The 13,276-nt window shown below is 39.7% G+C and overlaps 1 protein-coding gene across 1 annotated transcript in view; it reads right to left on the reverse strand.

Annotated features, from left to right (window-relative positions):
• cemip (cell migration inducing hyaluronidase 1) overlaps window positions 1–13,276 on the reverse strand; it is a 117,275-nt gene that overhangs the window by 22,244 nt on the left and 81,755 nt on the right. The window contains exons 16-19 of the mRNA XM_053321159.1: window positions 7,263–7,348; window positions 4,630–4,761; window positions 4,274–4,309; window positions 533–688 (exon numbers count right to left, since the gene is read on the reverse strand). Coding sequence (XP_053177134.1) covers window positions 533–688; window positions 4,274–4,309; window positions 4,630–4,761; window positions 7,263–7,348 — 410 coding nt within the window. The remainder of the gene's footprint in view (window positions 1–532; window positions 689–4,273; window positions 4,310–4,629; window positions 4,762–7,262; window positions 7,349–13,276) is intronic.

Here is a 13,276-nt window from a genome sequence, read left to right on the forward strand (position 1 = left end):
ACAGGATTCAAACCGGGGTCGCCTGCAGCGAGGACTGTAGCCTCAGCACATGGGGCGGGTGCTCTACCCACTGAGCTAAACACTTCCAACTTTCTGCTGCTAACTTAGCTGCTAGCTCGGCGGCTAACTTGGCTGCTAGCTCGGCAGCTAACTCAACTAATTAGCTAACTGTAGACTGTAGTAGTAGTAGTGTGTGTGCTGAATGTATTTATACCTCTACAGCAGCAGGGGCGGGTTTATGCCCACTAAATCCTGAACACAGAAATCTTGAAACACAGTTTGTGAAGCCTAGCTCCACAATTCAAATCTAAATGGTTGAAATGCTTTTTACACCTTTTTTAGAAATACATTTATGACCTATTTAATGTGTTTAGAAGAAAATGTCTGAATTCACTTTACACTTTGAAGTTGTCATGGCAACATTAGCATTCATTGGGTGTGGTTTTTAGCCTCACTGATGTAGCTGGAAACACTGTTGATGAGAGCGGAGTTTGAGGGCAAAGAGCTAAAAGATGCTAGAAGTGTCACTTACATGCCACGTGGTAGGGTCCTGCCGGTGTGGTCAGCACCTCCTGGACCCCAGATATGGTTGTCAGGGAGAGACATCCCACGATTATCACTTTCACCCACAAACAGTGAGTTCTTCACCTGCTGACGAGAGCCGTCATCATCTGGAAACGTTCCTCCACTACACACACACACACACACACACACACACACACACACACACACACACACACACACACACACACACACACAGCAGTACTGGCATTAGTAATACTAGATGTAGCAGCAGTACTAAATGGTAAATGGACCACTACACACATTCATCCATTCACACACATTCATACACTGATGGTGCAGCAACGGGAGCACTTTGGGGTTAAGTGTCTTTACCATGGACACATCAACATGTGGACTAGAGGAGCTGGATATTGCACTGATCTTCCAATTGGTGGACGACCTGCTCTACCTCCTGAGTCACAGCCTGTTTTATTGACTCCACCGTTTGAATTGCTTTATTATTTAGTTAAACATCCAAGACCAAGATATTATTCAAGTGACTAAAAAGTGTGATTGTGTTTCTTTGTAAAGTAAATATAGGATTAATCTCTCAGCACTATAACATATAATTTCACTTAATGTACAAAACTGGTGGCTCTATATGTAATTTGTGAGCAAAAGATGATCTCTGATGTTCAATTAGGCCTACAACACATAAATAAAGACTGAAGTGAGGACAAAAAGCTTTATTATGATGCTCAGACTCTCTTATGAATGGATTAATGTTCCATCATTTCTGAAAACATCTCTAATGATGAGGTATCAGGAAGCAGTTTGTAATATGGATTTTAGGAGTGTCTTTTGATCATTTTATTCATGTTCAAATCTTTCATCATGTATAATCTATATTAAAAGGTTACACGTCTGCCTCTCTTCAGTCTGAAATCTATTTGGACAGTGTGCAGAGGTCAGTCTGTCAGTAATGTAGACGAGTGAGACAGCTGACATCACCCGATGAATGAGCATTACTTACAGGAAAAGACACAGCATTATAATGAATGGAGTTATTACTGCAGGGGCCAAATGCTCTCTGACATGATGTAAATTCATATTAAAAGTAAAAATTGGAAGTGGACTAAAATAAATCATACTGCATATGGTTTCAGTGGTATTTCTAAATTCTGTCCTCAGCAGTTAGTGATATGGTCACTGAACTGGAAAATCAGAAACCTGAAAGCTGGAACCAATTTGAATAATGAGCATACAGCATTATTCTGAATCTGCTGTGTGGGGTGGAGCTTCTAAAGGTACAGTAACACCATATACCATCAGTAGCGCATATGTTTAAAACCTGCCTATTAACCTGTAGCCAGGTTCATGTTATGCAGCTGTGTTTGAATCCCTTTAAATTGATCTGAACTGTCAAGAATCAAAAGCAGACTATAATAGCCCCACATGATCAATAAAGACAAATGGCTTGAAAATGAATGACATATATGCATATCAAACCAAAGTTTACTGGTGAAGCATATGTTACATCTGGATTATCTACAAGCCAAAGATCTTTATTACCTAGTTGAGAGCTGCTATGCTTCTGCTTGCACTTGAAGCTGGTCGATTCAAAAACATCTAGGAGGAAAACAGATTGTGTGAGCTATGTGATGTAGGTGAAGTGGAAAGCGAGACCCTCCTTCTTTTTGTACTGTCCACATTATGATGATTTAAGAGATTTAATGTTCCAGCAAATGACCCAACTGGCTCCTGAAATATTTTGGCATTCTGATGAGCAGAAAATGGAATGTTTATTTCATTTTGATATATTTAGGCTTGAAAGTTTTATGGTAGTTTTATTTGATTTTATTGTTCCACTTTTCATATCTCTATTGATCATTTATGCTGGATAATGTTCTGATTATGAAAGAAGCTTCTGTTACCTTATTTACATTTTTTATTGAAAAAAAAATCTTGTTGGTTTTTGTCACTTTATCTTTATTATTGTCAACTTTATTGTCAATCCTGCTACATGTACAGGATTGAAACCCACAGTGAGGTAGATGACAATAAGATAAATAACAACAACAATAGTGCAACTAAAAAGTAAAACATTAAAAAAAAACTGTACTGTACTAAGAGTAGGGGCAACAAGGCACTTGGAACACTGAATATATTTGTATATGCACCTTGCAGATCAATCAATCAATCAATCAATCAATCATATCTTTCTTTCAGGAGTTGTGTACATTCAGCATCCCCAGCTGATATTTGCTTGGTGTGTTCATGCTCAGTAAAGCCAAAGAATCACACAGAACCTTGAAGAACTGTTCATCTAGTCTTTCCTGAAATCATTTGCATCTCACCTTCATTATTCAACTAGATGAAGGAGGCAGAACCAACACTGTTTGACCTTCTCAGCCTTTTCCCACTAATTAAGAAGCAAACGATTCTGATTTTAAAACACAAACTCACCAGTTTTACACATTAAAGTCTGTGTAAAGTAAGAATAAAGAGTTTGACATACCACAGAAAAGTGTGTTGTTAACCACCCTGCCAAATTTGAATGATTAAAAAAATCGCCAAATATATGAAATTAGGCTTCAAAGTTGTATAAAAATCAGCCTCTTTCTCTGCTCCCAAACACTGTGGGTGTGTCCGCAGAGTCTGCTGAAACCCCGCCCCCTACCAAGTGTCACATGTCAATCAAAGTCACCACCTCTACCAGAAACATGGACGCTAGAGCTTTCTGCTGCTAACTCAGCTGCTAGCCCAGCGGCTAACTCGGCTGCTAGCTCGGCGGCTAACTCAGCTTAACTGGTTAACTGTAGACTGTATAGTAGTGTGTGCTGAATATTTATACCTCTACAGCAGCAGGGGCAGGTTTATGATTTTCAGACCCGCCCACTAAATCCTGAACACAGAAATGTTGAAACACAGTTTGTGAAGCCTAGCTCCACAATTCAAATCTAAATGGTTGAAATGCTTTTTACACCTTTTTTAGAAATACATTTATGACCTATTTAATGTGTTTAGAAGAAAATGTCTGAATTCACTTTACACAGTTTAAGATCAGTTTACATGCTGTGGTTACTATTCAGCCTTTGTTTATTACTCAGTTTGGAAGATGGGGACATCCAGGGTAGTATTAAGGTAAGGTTAAGGTAAGAATAAACTTTACTAATCCTCTTGGTGGAAATTCAAAATTGACAACAATATACTTGTAATAAGCGATTGAAAAAACAGAAAAAACTATATAGAATAAACAATATCTAAATACTATATATAATAAATGTAGGAGCGACAGTTCTTAGCGTGTAACCCACATTACAGATTAGAAGTGTCAGGATGTCTCGACCTCTTCTGCATCTTAATGGAAGTGTAGAACTAAATATGTATCACCTTCTCAGCCTCTCAGGTATACACACCTTAAACCTCCAGAATCTCTCTGCGGTTGTATCGTCAAGAGTATACATCCTGCTTTGTAAAGTCTGTTGAAAACTTCTCACCAATTCCCACCTCTGTGGCCATCGCACCCCTAAATTACTTTTCACACTGCATCAAAGCACTCCGTTTCCCAGTGCATCCTAAGCAGCCTCCATATAAGGTGTTTTCCAATTACTCACACAGACAGAGGGAGAAAGAGGGGGGTGGGGGGGGGGTCGGTGGGGGGTCGTTCCTGCATTGCCACCAGTAAATGCAAACAGCAAGCCCCTTTATTTTTAACCACGGAACACAGAAATATGAACAGTGATTTAATAGCGGGGGGGGGTCTTACCTCGCCAGAGTGAGGCCAATACCGTTATCGGCGAATCTAAACAAGAAAGAGAGAAGATTATCGCTATGAGCACAGTCTGAGGTCTCTAGAGAACACACACACACACACACACACACACACATACACACACACACACAAGAAGGAGGTAAAGTTATATTACATAGGGATGAATTTCTCACTTTCATCTCTGATATCAAACAGTAAAAACAACCTGCGCTATACTGTACCTGAAATTCAAAATGATGATTTTCAACCACATTCAGCCAAACTTCACACTTCAAACATGTACCTACTCATTTATTCATTTGACTAAAGTATCACACAGTATTGGCTGCATCCGTGCACGCAGTACTCACTGGCAGTCATCCAACCACACATCCCCTCCTCTCAGCCAGGCTCCGTGGTCCTGGTTCTTATAGGCTACCAGGTGGTGGATGAGGGCGGGGACTCTGGGTTTGAAAGGGTCAGCATCCTGATGGGGGCCATACCTAAATATCCAAACCAAAAAGACTGTTAGAATTTGATTCATTTATTTATATTGTCAGTCTACTCTCACTTCAAGTTACAGCGGTGGTTGCTTTGGTGAATCTATGGTTACTACTGCTGTCAAAATGTATCAGGAATACAACAGATGAAGAACTGTTTTTAAAGGATGCATTAAGAATGAGTCAGCGAGTTCTGCCAATTCACTCCTGAGGGGCAGAACTGCAACAAAACAATCCTCTACAGTCTTATTAAGGATAAGATTGTGAGAGCCAGTAACATTTAAGGTCATGTTCTCAAAAATAAAAAAGGCTCAATAAAGCTATCAATGAGCGAGACAGTGTGTAGGAGCCTTTTTTCATTTTTTGGTCATACATTCATCCTACTCATCACTACTCAGGTGTGTAGAGATTTCTTCATGTTCAGATTATGTTCTCAGAAAAATACCTGTATTGTTCAGATGCTAACAAATCTCTTAATCTCTTTTATTACCCATTGTTCTTTTTCATTGAGAGCAATAGAAAACAAAGGGCCTGATTTATTAAAAGTTTGTGTGTGTAAAAACGTGTGCAAACTTGACATCACCCGCAATGCAGCGCACTGAGGTTTGAGTCTTTCAACTGTGAAAGATAATACACACTGTCCATTTAGTACGTTTTCTATAATGAATATGTAATATGAGGCGTTTTAACCTCAGTGTGTAAAATACAGGGAGGAGAAAATGCAAATATGTTATTTAGCACGCACATTGTGATTTACCAAACCTGAAGGTAATGTTTCTGACACTAACTGCGTCTATAAATAATACCTTTGAAGGACAGGTATTGACCAGCTGTTACTATGGAGACGAGGAGGCACAATGACAGAATACATACAGGACGGAGTTTTTACACCTGTGTTATAATTTTGGAGTGGAATATTTTTGGTTTTACTAACAGCATCGACTTTATCAATAATACTCTCCCATATGTGTTTCTTTCTGGTAATATTAGTTTTTGTAATAACTGAATATATTAGTTAAACTCTTCCACTAGAACCTGATCACATTTCATTTTGCTCATGCAGCTTCTGTCTGCACCTGTTGCTCCTGTTTTCATGCACGCAATTTAGTACCCATTATTTGGGATCTTAGTAAATCAGGCCCTTAGAGTATAGGCAAGCAGCTTGTCATGTTTAGCCAACCATCGTGTCTCTGCTTAAGATGAGCAGCAGCAGATTAGATCAGGAAGGGTAGAACATGAATGTTGATGTAACAGCTAAAATGAAAAGTTTTTCTGCAGCTGAAAGATTTCACTGTGCCACGCCTACAATTATTACTACTATTAAGATTATTTACTATTATATATTATATTATATATTTTCAGGTTGTAGGTACAAATGAATATTATGTGTATATTATTTAAGCTGCCAATAAAAAGTGTTGTGTTCCTGCTTTCACACATGTTGAACACCTAATAAGATTCCATTAAGGATGTGAAAAGATTCAGATTCAGTGAAATGGATACTCAAATTAAATTTGATTAAATGCTATTAAACTCTATCCCTGGACCCCAGAAGTATTTTCTCCATAGACTTCTGTTATAAAAGCGACACCTGTAAAACTGTTAAGACAGACTTTGAATAGCAAACCAGATCAGTTACTATTCTGTTTATGATGGATTTTGAAAGTATGAAGGTTAATCAATTGTAAAACATTCCCAAGAAAAAATATATATTTGATGTTATCAAGAACAGACAGAATGATATTAAGGTCAACTTTATTCAAAGCTTCACAGACCTCATCAGTGAATGGAGTTTGCTCAGTTGTGACTCTTGTGTCAGGGTTGATGACCTTTGACCTCTTCCCAGTCAATACTGTGAGCAGCTTTGGTTCAACCCTATGAGCAAACTCTAAGCACTGATGAAGATGTGGTTAAAAGCTCTGGGAAATGTACAGTAAGCAGACTTCAGAGAAGATCTTTGTTACTGATGCTATGAATGGTTACACAACAGTTATATTTGCCTTTATTACTTTTAAATACATCTATCCAAGTAGATTTTTCATCAAGTGTTTTTTTTTTTTGTCTTTCCAGTCTTTCCATTACATGTGTTTCCTTTGACCCTTTTCCCATGGGGCAACAAGATTGAAAAGCATCCTTGAAAGATGAGGAGGGAGTGGTTGGAAGGGTGTATTCTTATTGACATTTTCAAGCCAGAATGACACACTGGTCCTTTCATGCTGACAACATGGGATTTACTGCTTAACCACCGTTTGTGCTTTTACTTGAGTTGATTTTAGTGCAAATAATCCCACCTCTGCTTAAGTAAGTGAGATCTGACGTGACACTCCCTGCTGTGGGAGTTGTTCTACATTATACTGAATCCTAACATTTGTCAGTTACAAAACATCAACAGGAAAACAACATGATTACAGATTGCAGATCCATCATGCTGAGTCATACTGGGTGTGAGACCTTCAGTTTGTAATTCAACATGTTTATTTATTACAGAGTGAGGAGAGTCTGACCTGGCTCCAACCAGAGACAGGAAAGGTCTCTTGTCCTTGTCGTTTGCCTGGGTGGTCTTTACTCCATTATCAAGGATTATTCCAGCCTGAAACAGAAGGAGGATAAAGTATGTATCAAGAGGTTTAATACAATGACCACACGTAAAAGAGAGTAGAGCACTGATAGACTGATTCTTGATGATTAAAGGTAAAATCAGCGATTCTAATCCAATACTTTTTTGTCACATTTTTTCAAATATCTCCTCACAGTCTACTAGCTGTCCATTCTGTATGTGTGCTGAAAAACAATCAATGTTCACACACAGCACTGGCTCTGTAAATAGACATGTATGGCATACAGTGGCTTGGAGCAAGTCACAAAATTGTTATTTATTCTTTTATGCTTTCTTTTTTTAATCGAGTGTACTGCAGAGATGCCTTTGAACATTTTGTTACACATCATATGATGACAATAAATGACTGTTCATTCATTCATTCATTAGAGCAGCTGTCAGGGTGAGGACATGACAGTCTCACTTCCATTTTTTCATGCTCAGAATCTGTTTCCGGCGCATTTAGTGAAGCGTCATTTGAATTTGAAATTAGATTTTTTGTAATTTGAAATAAATCAATAAATACAAATACTGTAGATTTCTTCCCTTGGAGCCAACATGTAAACTACTTTGGTTCAGTACATTTCTGCTGTCAGTCAGCCTGGTGAACACAGTTTGTCCAACCGCTGCAGCTGACAGACAGCTGCTTCTGTGGACAGAGACACTGAACGCAGGTGGAGTGAGAAGTGTGGAGGCTGCAGAGAGGTGGAGAGTGGGGTGGACTGTTGCGCTCACATGAGACCACATTTTTTTCCAATGAGAGAAACAGAAGTGACTCTACAGCTGATGCATCACTCTGAATTGTACCATATTGCCCTTTTGTTCATTGATGCAAGTCCAAGAATTTGATGGGTGGAGCTTCTGAAGGGAGGGGTGCATTTATTTGGGTGTTTAGTTCAAACATCAACAATTTTTCTCCAGAATGACTGAATCTAACTTTAACTGAGGAGTCAGATTGTGTTTGGCTGCAACGAAATCTTGTTTTTGTTGTAATAATGAGAAATGAATATGAATCAATATAATCTGTATTCATGTGCAGTTGTTAGAATTTTTAATTAAATACTTGATCTTTTAGCTGAGCTGAAAACATTATTCTGGTGGTCCTTCCTCTCTCCACCCAACACTCACCACGCACTAAAGTGCGTGGTGAGTGTAGTAGCAAAACATGTTTTTTTGGCTTCTTCAACCAATAATCAGGCTCAGTAGCAGAGGACTTACATATTTCTGTTGTGGTTCTTTCCAGACACATGTTGAACAATCTGACATCAGGTCTTAATTAGCAGTAGTGCATTCAGATGAAATCAGCTGCAGCTGCTTTCACTTGTATCGTCAGTCTTTAGGCACAGGCATAGACAGACCTCAAAGGAGGCCTGAGCACCTGCAGTTTGTGCCCTTTTTCAGGGGTGTTTAAAAACAATGTAAGTAAATAAATAAATAAATGAATAAATTCCTGTTTGGAATAAAGGAAAGAATGCTGTCCTCATGCTTAGGGAAGGCTGTTCCACAAGCATGGTGCAACAGGTCAGAAAGCTTCATCCCCCATTGTGCAGGGCTTGGTACTAGGGGCCCAGAGGAGCAAGCTGTTGGCAGATCTGAGGGTGCAGGTGAAGGTTTGTCTTATGATCAGTTTCTGTGAACATGGATGGATATGACTTTGTAGTCAGTCTTGAAGGAGACCAGTGGCCAGTGCAATGAACAGAAATAGTGTTTTATGTTGATGTTTTTGCACTCTCATCAGCATCCTGGCAGCACTGTTCTGGACCTTGTGGATGTCCTGCCAGGATCCCTATGAAGAGCACACTGCTGATGAGTGCAGCAATGCATCTACAGGGTTAGAGAGGGACAGAGTTTAGAGATGAATCACCAGCATAGCAATGTATAGACATCCCACATCTGCTGATGACACATCCAAGGGTGAGCATATAGAGGGTAAACAGGAAGGGGCTGAGAACTGATCCTTGCAGAACACCACAGCTGATAAGGAGCGATCTAGACCTGCATCCTCCAAGTGAGACACCACTTCAGTGCAGAGTCTGATAGTCCAATTGTGGTGTGGATGTGCTCTAAGAGGATAGTGTGATCCACACAGTCAAATGCAGTATTCAGATTAGTGAGAATCACATAGAGAAAGGGACCCTGCATCATCTGCCATCAGCAGGTCATTCACAACTTGGAAATTGGAAAGGTAGGTCTGTAACTGGGAAGAACTTTGGATCCAGGGTGGGCTTCTTGAAGAAGAAGGGGTGGGTGAGGGGACTGAGAATGGGGATGTATGATTTGAGCAGAGATGTGGGAATGGTGTCCAGGGTTTCATCTTCTTAAGGATTTCCTCGATGTGTCTCTGCCTGTAAAATGGAGTAAAGACAGCCTACCAGGCAGAGGGTCAATGACAGGAGGAAACCCAGAAGATGTTGTTGACATTGGCTCTGAAAATGTCATGAAGCTATTCCATCCTTCTACTGTAGCCTCTACTGTAAGATGATTGTGGCGTCAGATGACTTATGGTGGCAAAACGATGCTTAGGATTGCCAGGATTGTTATTAATTAGGTTGGAGTGGAACTGTGAACAAGCATCTTAAAGGAACTTTGAGTAAGTCCTTTGATGTTCACAGATGGTCAGTTTATGGATGGTGAGCCAAGAGCTTCTTAAGAATCATCCAGGACAAGTCCAGCTGTTTTTATTTTCCGCAGGTCATGAGTGAACAGGCGGCAGAGCGTGAAACATTGACCTCACGTGTCTTGACAGGAGCATGAAATCAAAGACACAGCTCACTGAGATGCATTGTAGAAACGCTACCAGTTCATCCAGTGACATAGCTGCATGGACAGGATGTGCTGACACTTTGTGGGGTTTGGTTGGGAATGACAGGAATGTCAAATCCATTGAGACACCTTGTGGTCAGACACACTCAGATCATAGACCTGTTGGTTATTGAGTGAGTAGGGGCATGCTTCTTCAGGCCATGACACTCAAATCACGCCACTTGTCCAAGATATGGTCATGTATGAGGAGGGATTTATCAGTGAGAGATTGTGTATTAAATAGTTCCATTGAGCTGAGAATGGAAGTATCTGAAAACTCTGCAGTACATTGTGATTCACTCCATATTTGGCATCTTGTCTGGCACAGGGTAGTCTTGCAATGCTGATGGTGATGCCCATGTTTGCTTTTCTTCTGTATTCCACATTGAAACAGCAGCATGAGCCTCTATGGGTGTAACAAGGCCTGTTTCTTAAAACTGTAAACTCCCCTGTCAATTGGAATTAGGTAGCTACATAAACTCTGTAGCTGTGTGATGGTGTAGGACATCAATATTAAAGCAACTGTGTTGTTTGGACAGAATGGCAGCGTGGTCACACAGTGGACATCTTACAGCAAACATGAGGAGTCCAGCCTAAGAAAAAAAACCTCAGTCACTAGAGTCTGTCAGTCACATCGCAGCTCTGTGTGATTCCTGCTCTGATAGTGAGTGCAGGGGAGTCGAACGGGGCTTTGTGGCACACCTGAGCTAGCACACTGGAGGAAGAGAACGTTGTCTTCTGGAAAAAAAGGGATCCCAGTAGAGCACACAGGAAGCACTTTACATTGAATTAGACAATATTTGTAAATCCAGTAGAGAAGATAGGCAGTAAAATAGTTAATCCAACATCCAGCAGTTCCATAAAATGTATTCCAACTCAGGGAGAGATCAAAATACGCAGACAGAAAACAGAAAATTATATAAGGTCCAACAAAAATGCTACAGGAGCACCAAAAATAAATAAATAAGTCTAATCTTGTACTTTTACAAATCTTGAAAATAACATTACTTCTAGAGCCAGACTGATATATCGGTCAGCCTATATTGGCCTGTCACAGATATCTCGGTGTTGCCGTATAGGTTGTTCAATATGTACTGTTATTTTTAGGTTATCTTTAAGTTATATAGGGAGCATTTGATCCTTTTTCTGAATTTAAATTAAATATATATTTTTTAAGTTCCCAGAGTATACTATTTCAGTGCATTGATGTCATTTTATTATTTACTATAAAGTTAATTTTCAAACTGTTTCTTACATATCTTTTTAACAAGTGTTTGATAACTACATTTAAGGGATCAATGCAAAAAAATGTATGTTCATGTATATATTCTTTGTATATAAAATTAGCGGCTGACATATCAATATCGCAATTTTCAACCCCAAAAATCCAGTATTGGTCAGGTCCCAATTACTACCAATGCCAGGAGTATATGATTAGCTACCTACATTATTATGTGGGTTACACTCATAGACTGTATAGAAGAAATGGACGTAACATCTGTGACGTCACCCATTGGTTTGTGGACTGCTGCTCGGAAGCCAATAGTTTCGAATCTGGGCAGCGCCATCTTGAAAATTTCAGTTGCATGCTGGGAAAAATAAAAACACGGATTCTACTTAAATGGGCATGAGGCGGGGCCATGGGCGGAGCGGGGGGTTGCGAGGGCTGGATCTCTGGAACATTGTGTAATCAACCTGTCAATCAGGACGTAGCCACGCCCTAATGCATACCCTGCTTTATCGTCAAATATAAAATCAGGGAGGCCAAAATTTCACAAATGAACATCATACTGCATTGAAGAAGGCTTTAAACTAGCGATTGAGACCATAAACACATTTTGAAAACATTTACTGAGGTAAGAAATCAAGTGAGAAGTTGGTGAATTCTCCATTGACTTGTATAGAGACGGAAGTCCTTTTGACACCAAACGGTCGCCTCCTGGTGGCCTTTTGATAGAATGCAGTTCTAAGTTACTTCTGCGTTGGCCTCATTTCAGAGGACCGGAGCCTGCCTGGTTACACTGTGTTAAACCAGTCCTGGATGCTACTAACTCCTGTTTCACATGTTAAGGTTTATATATATGTAGGATATCATGTATGCATATTTCAAGTTTCTGATTTCAAACAAGTCAGCTGAATTGATTAAAAGCAAACATTTTAATGACTCCACAGAGTTAATGTTAGAAACTATAACTATATTTGTCATTTCATTCAGCCAGATTGATCGGTGTTGGCTAAAACTGAGAAGCTCATTTTGTCCTCTGTTTGAAATAAAAGGCCAAAAATGTCAGAAATGATCAAGGTTTCTTAATTGATTTTTCTGCATTTTTTGGCTTTATTTGACAGTTTTTTAAAGTGCATATAGAGAGTCAGGAAACAAAGAGCTGCTGGAGCACAATAACCTTTCCTTATATAAAAATAGTAGTAATAATAAAAGCATCCTCAGCCAGCTGCCAGCTTCAAACAACAACCTCCAACACAGTGTTCCTTCCCCTGAAAAGCCCCGACCTGCAGCCCTGACGCAACTTTGTTTCTCACAAACATCCTGAGGTGGCAGCCTGACATGAGTTATGCTCCCATTAGGATGATCCAAATTAAAAGTGAAGAAGGGAACAAGGGAGTGAGAAGGGAGAAAAAAAGAGATCACTGTTGGGGGCAGACAAAGGAGGGAGGTAACAATAACACTTCCTCTCCACCAGCGCCTCATAAATCTCTCTCTCTCTCTCTCTGAGCTGTGCTTGATGCCGCAGGCTCTTCCAAACTCTCCCCTGTCCTCTCCATCTCATCCCTCTCCTTTACCTCACTTACCTCTCTTTCTGTTGTCTGTCCTCTATGTTGTTGTTCTCAGCTATTCACCTATTGCTCTTCCTCTCTCTCTGCTTTCAGCAAGTCATATCTGACCCTCCTCGTAGCTATTAGTGATGTCATTCCAGATGTTAAAAAAAGGAAATGAGATACAAAGTACAAGTGTCCTTTATAGGGGACAATAACATAAAATATTCTGATGGTACACAGAAAAAAACAATTACCATAACTAAAAAAAAAGAAAAAAAGAAAAACAAACAAAACCAAAACCAACCTTAATGCATGAATGCTTCTAGTGAGGGGTATGCGGGGGGC

The sequence above is a fragment of the Scomber japonicus genome, chromosome 1 (assembly GCF_027409825.1).
Source record: "Scomber japonicus isolate fScoJap1 chromosome 1, fScoJap1.pri, whole genome shotgun sequence".
In the NCBI taxonomy this organism is placed as follows: domain Eukaryota; kingdom Metazoa; phylum Chordata; class Actinopteri; order Scombriformes; family Scombridae; genus Scomber; species Scomber japonicus.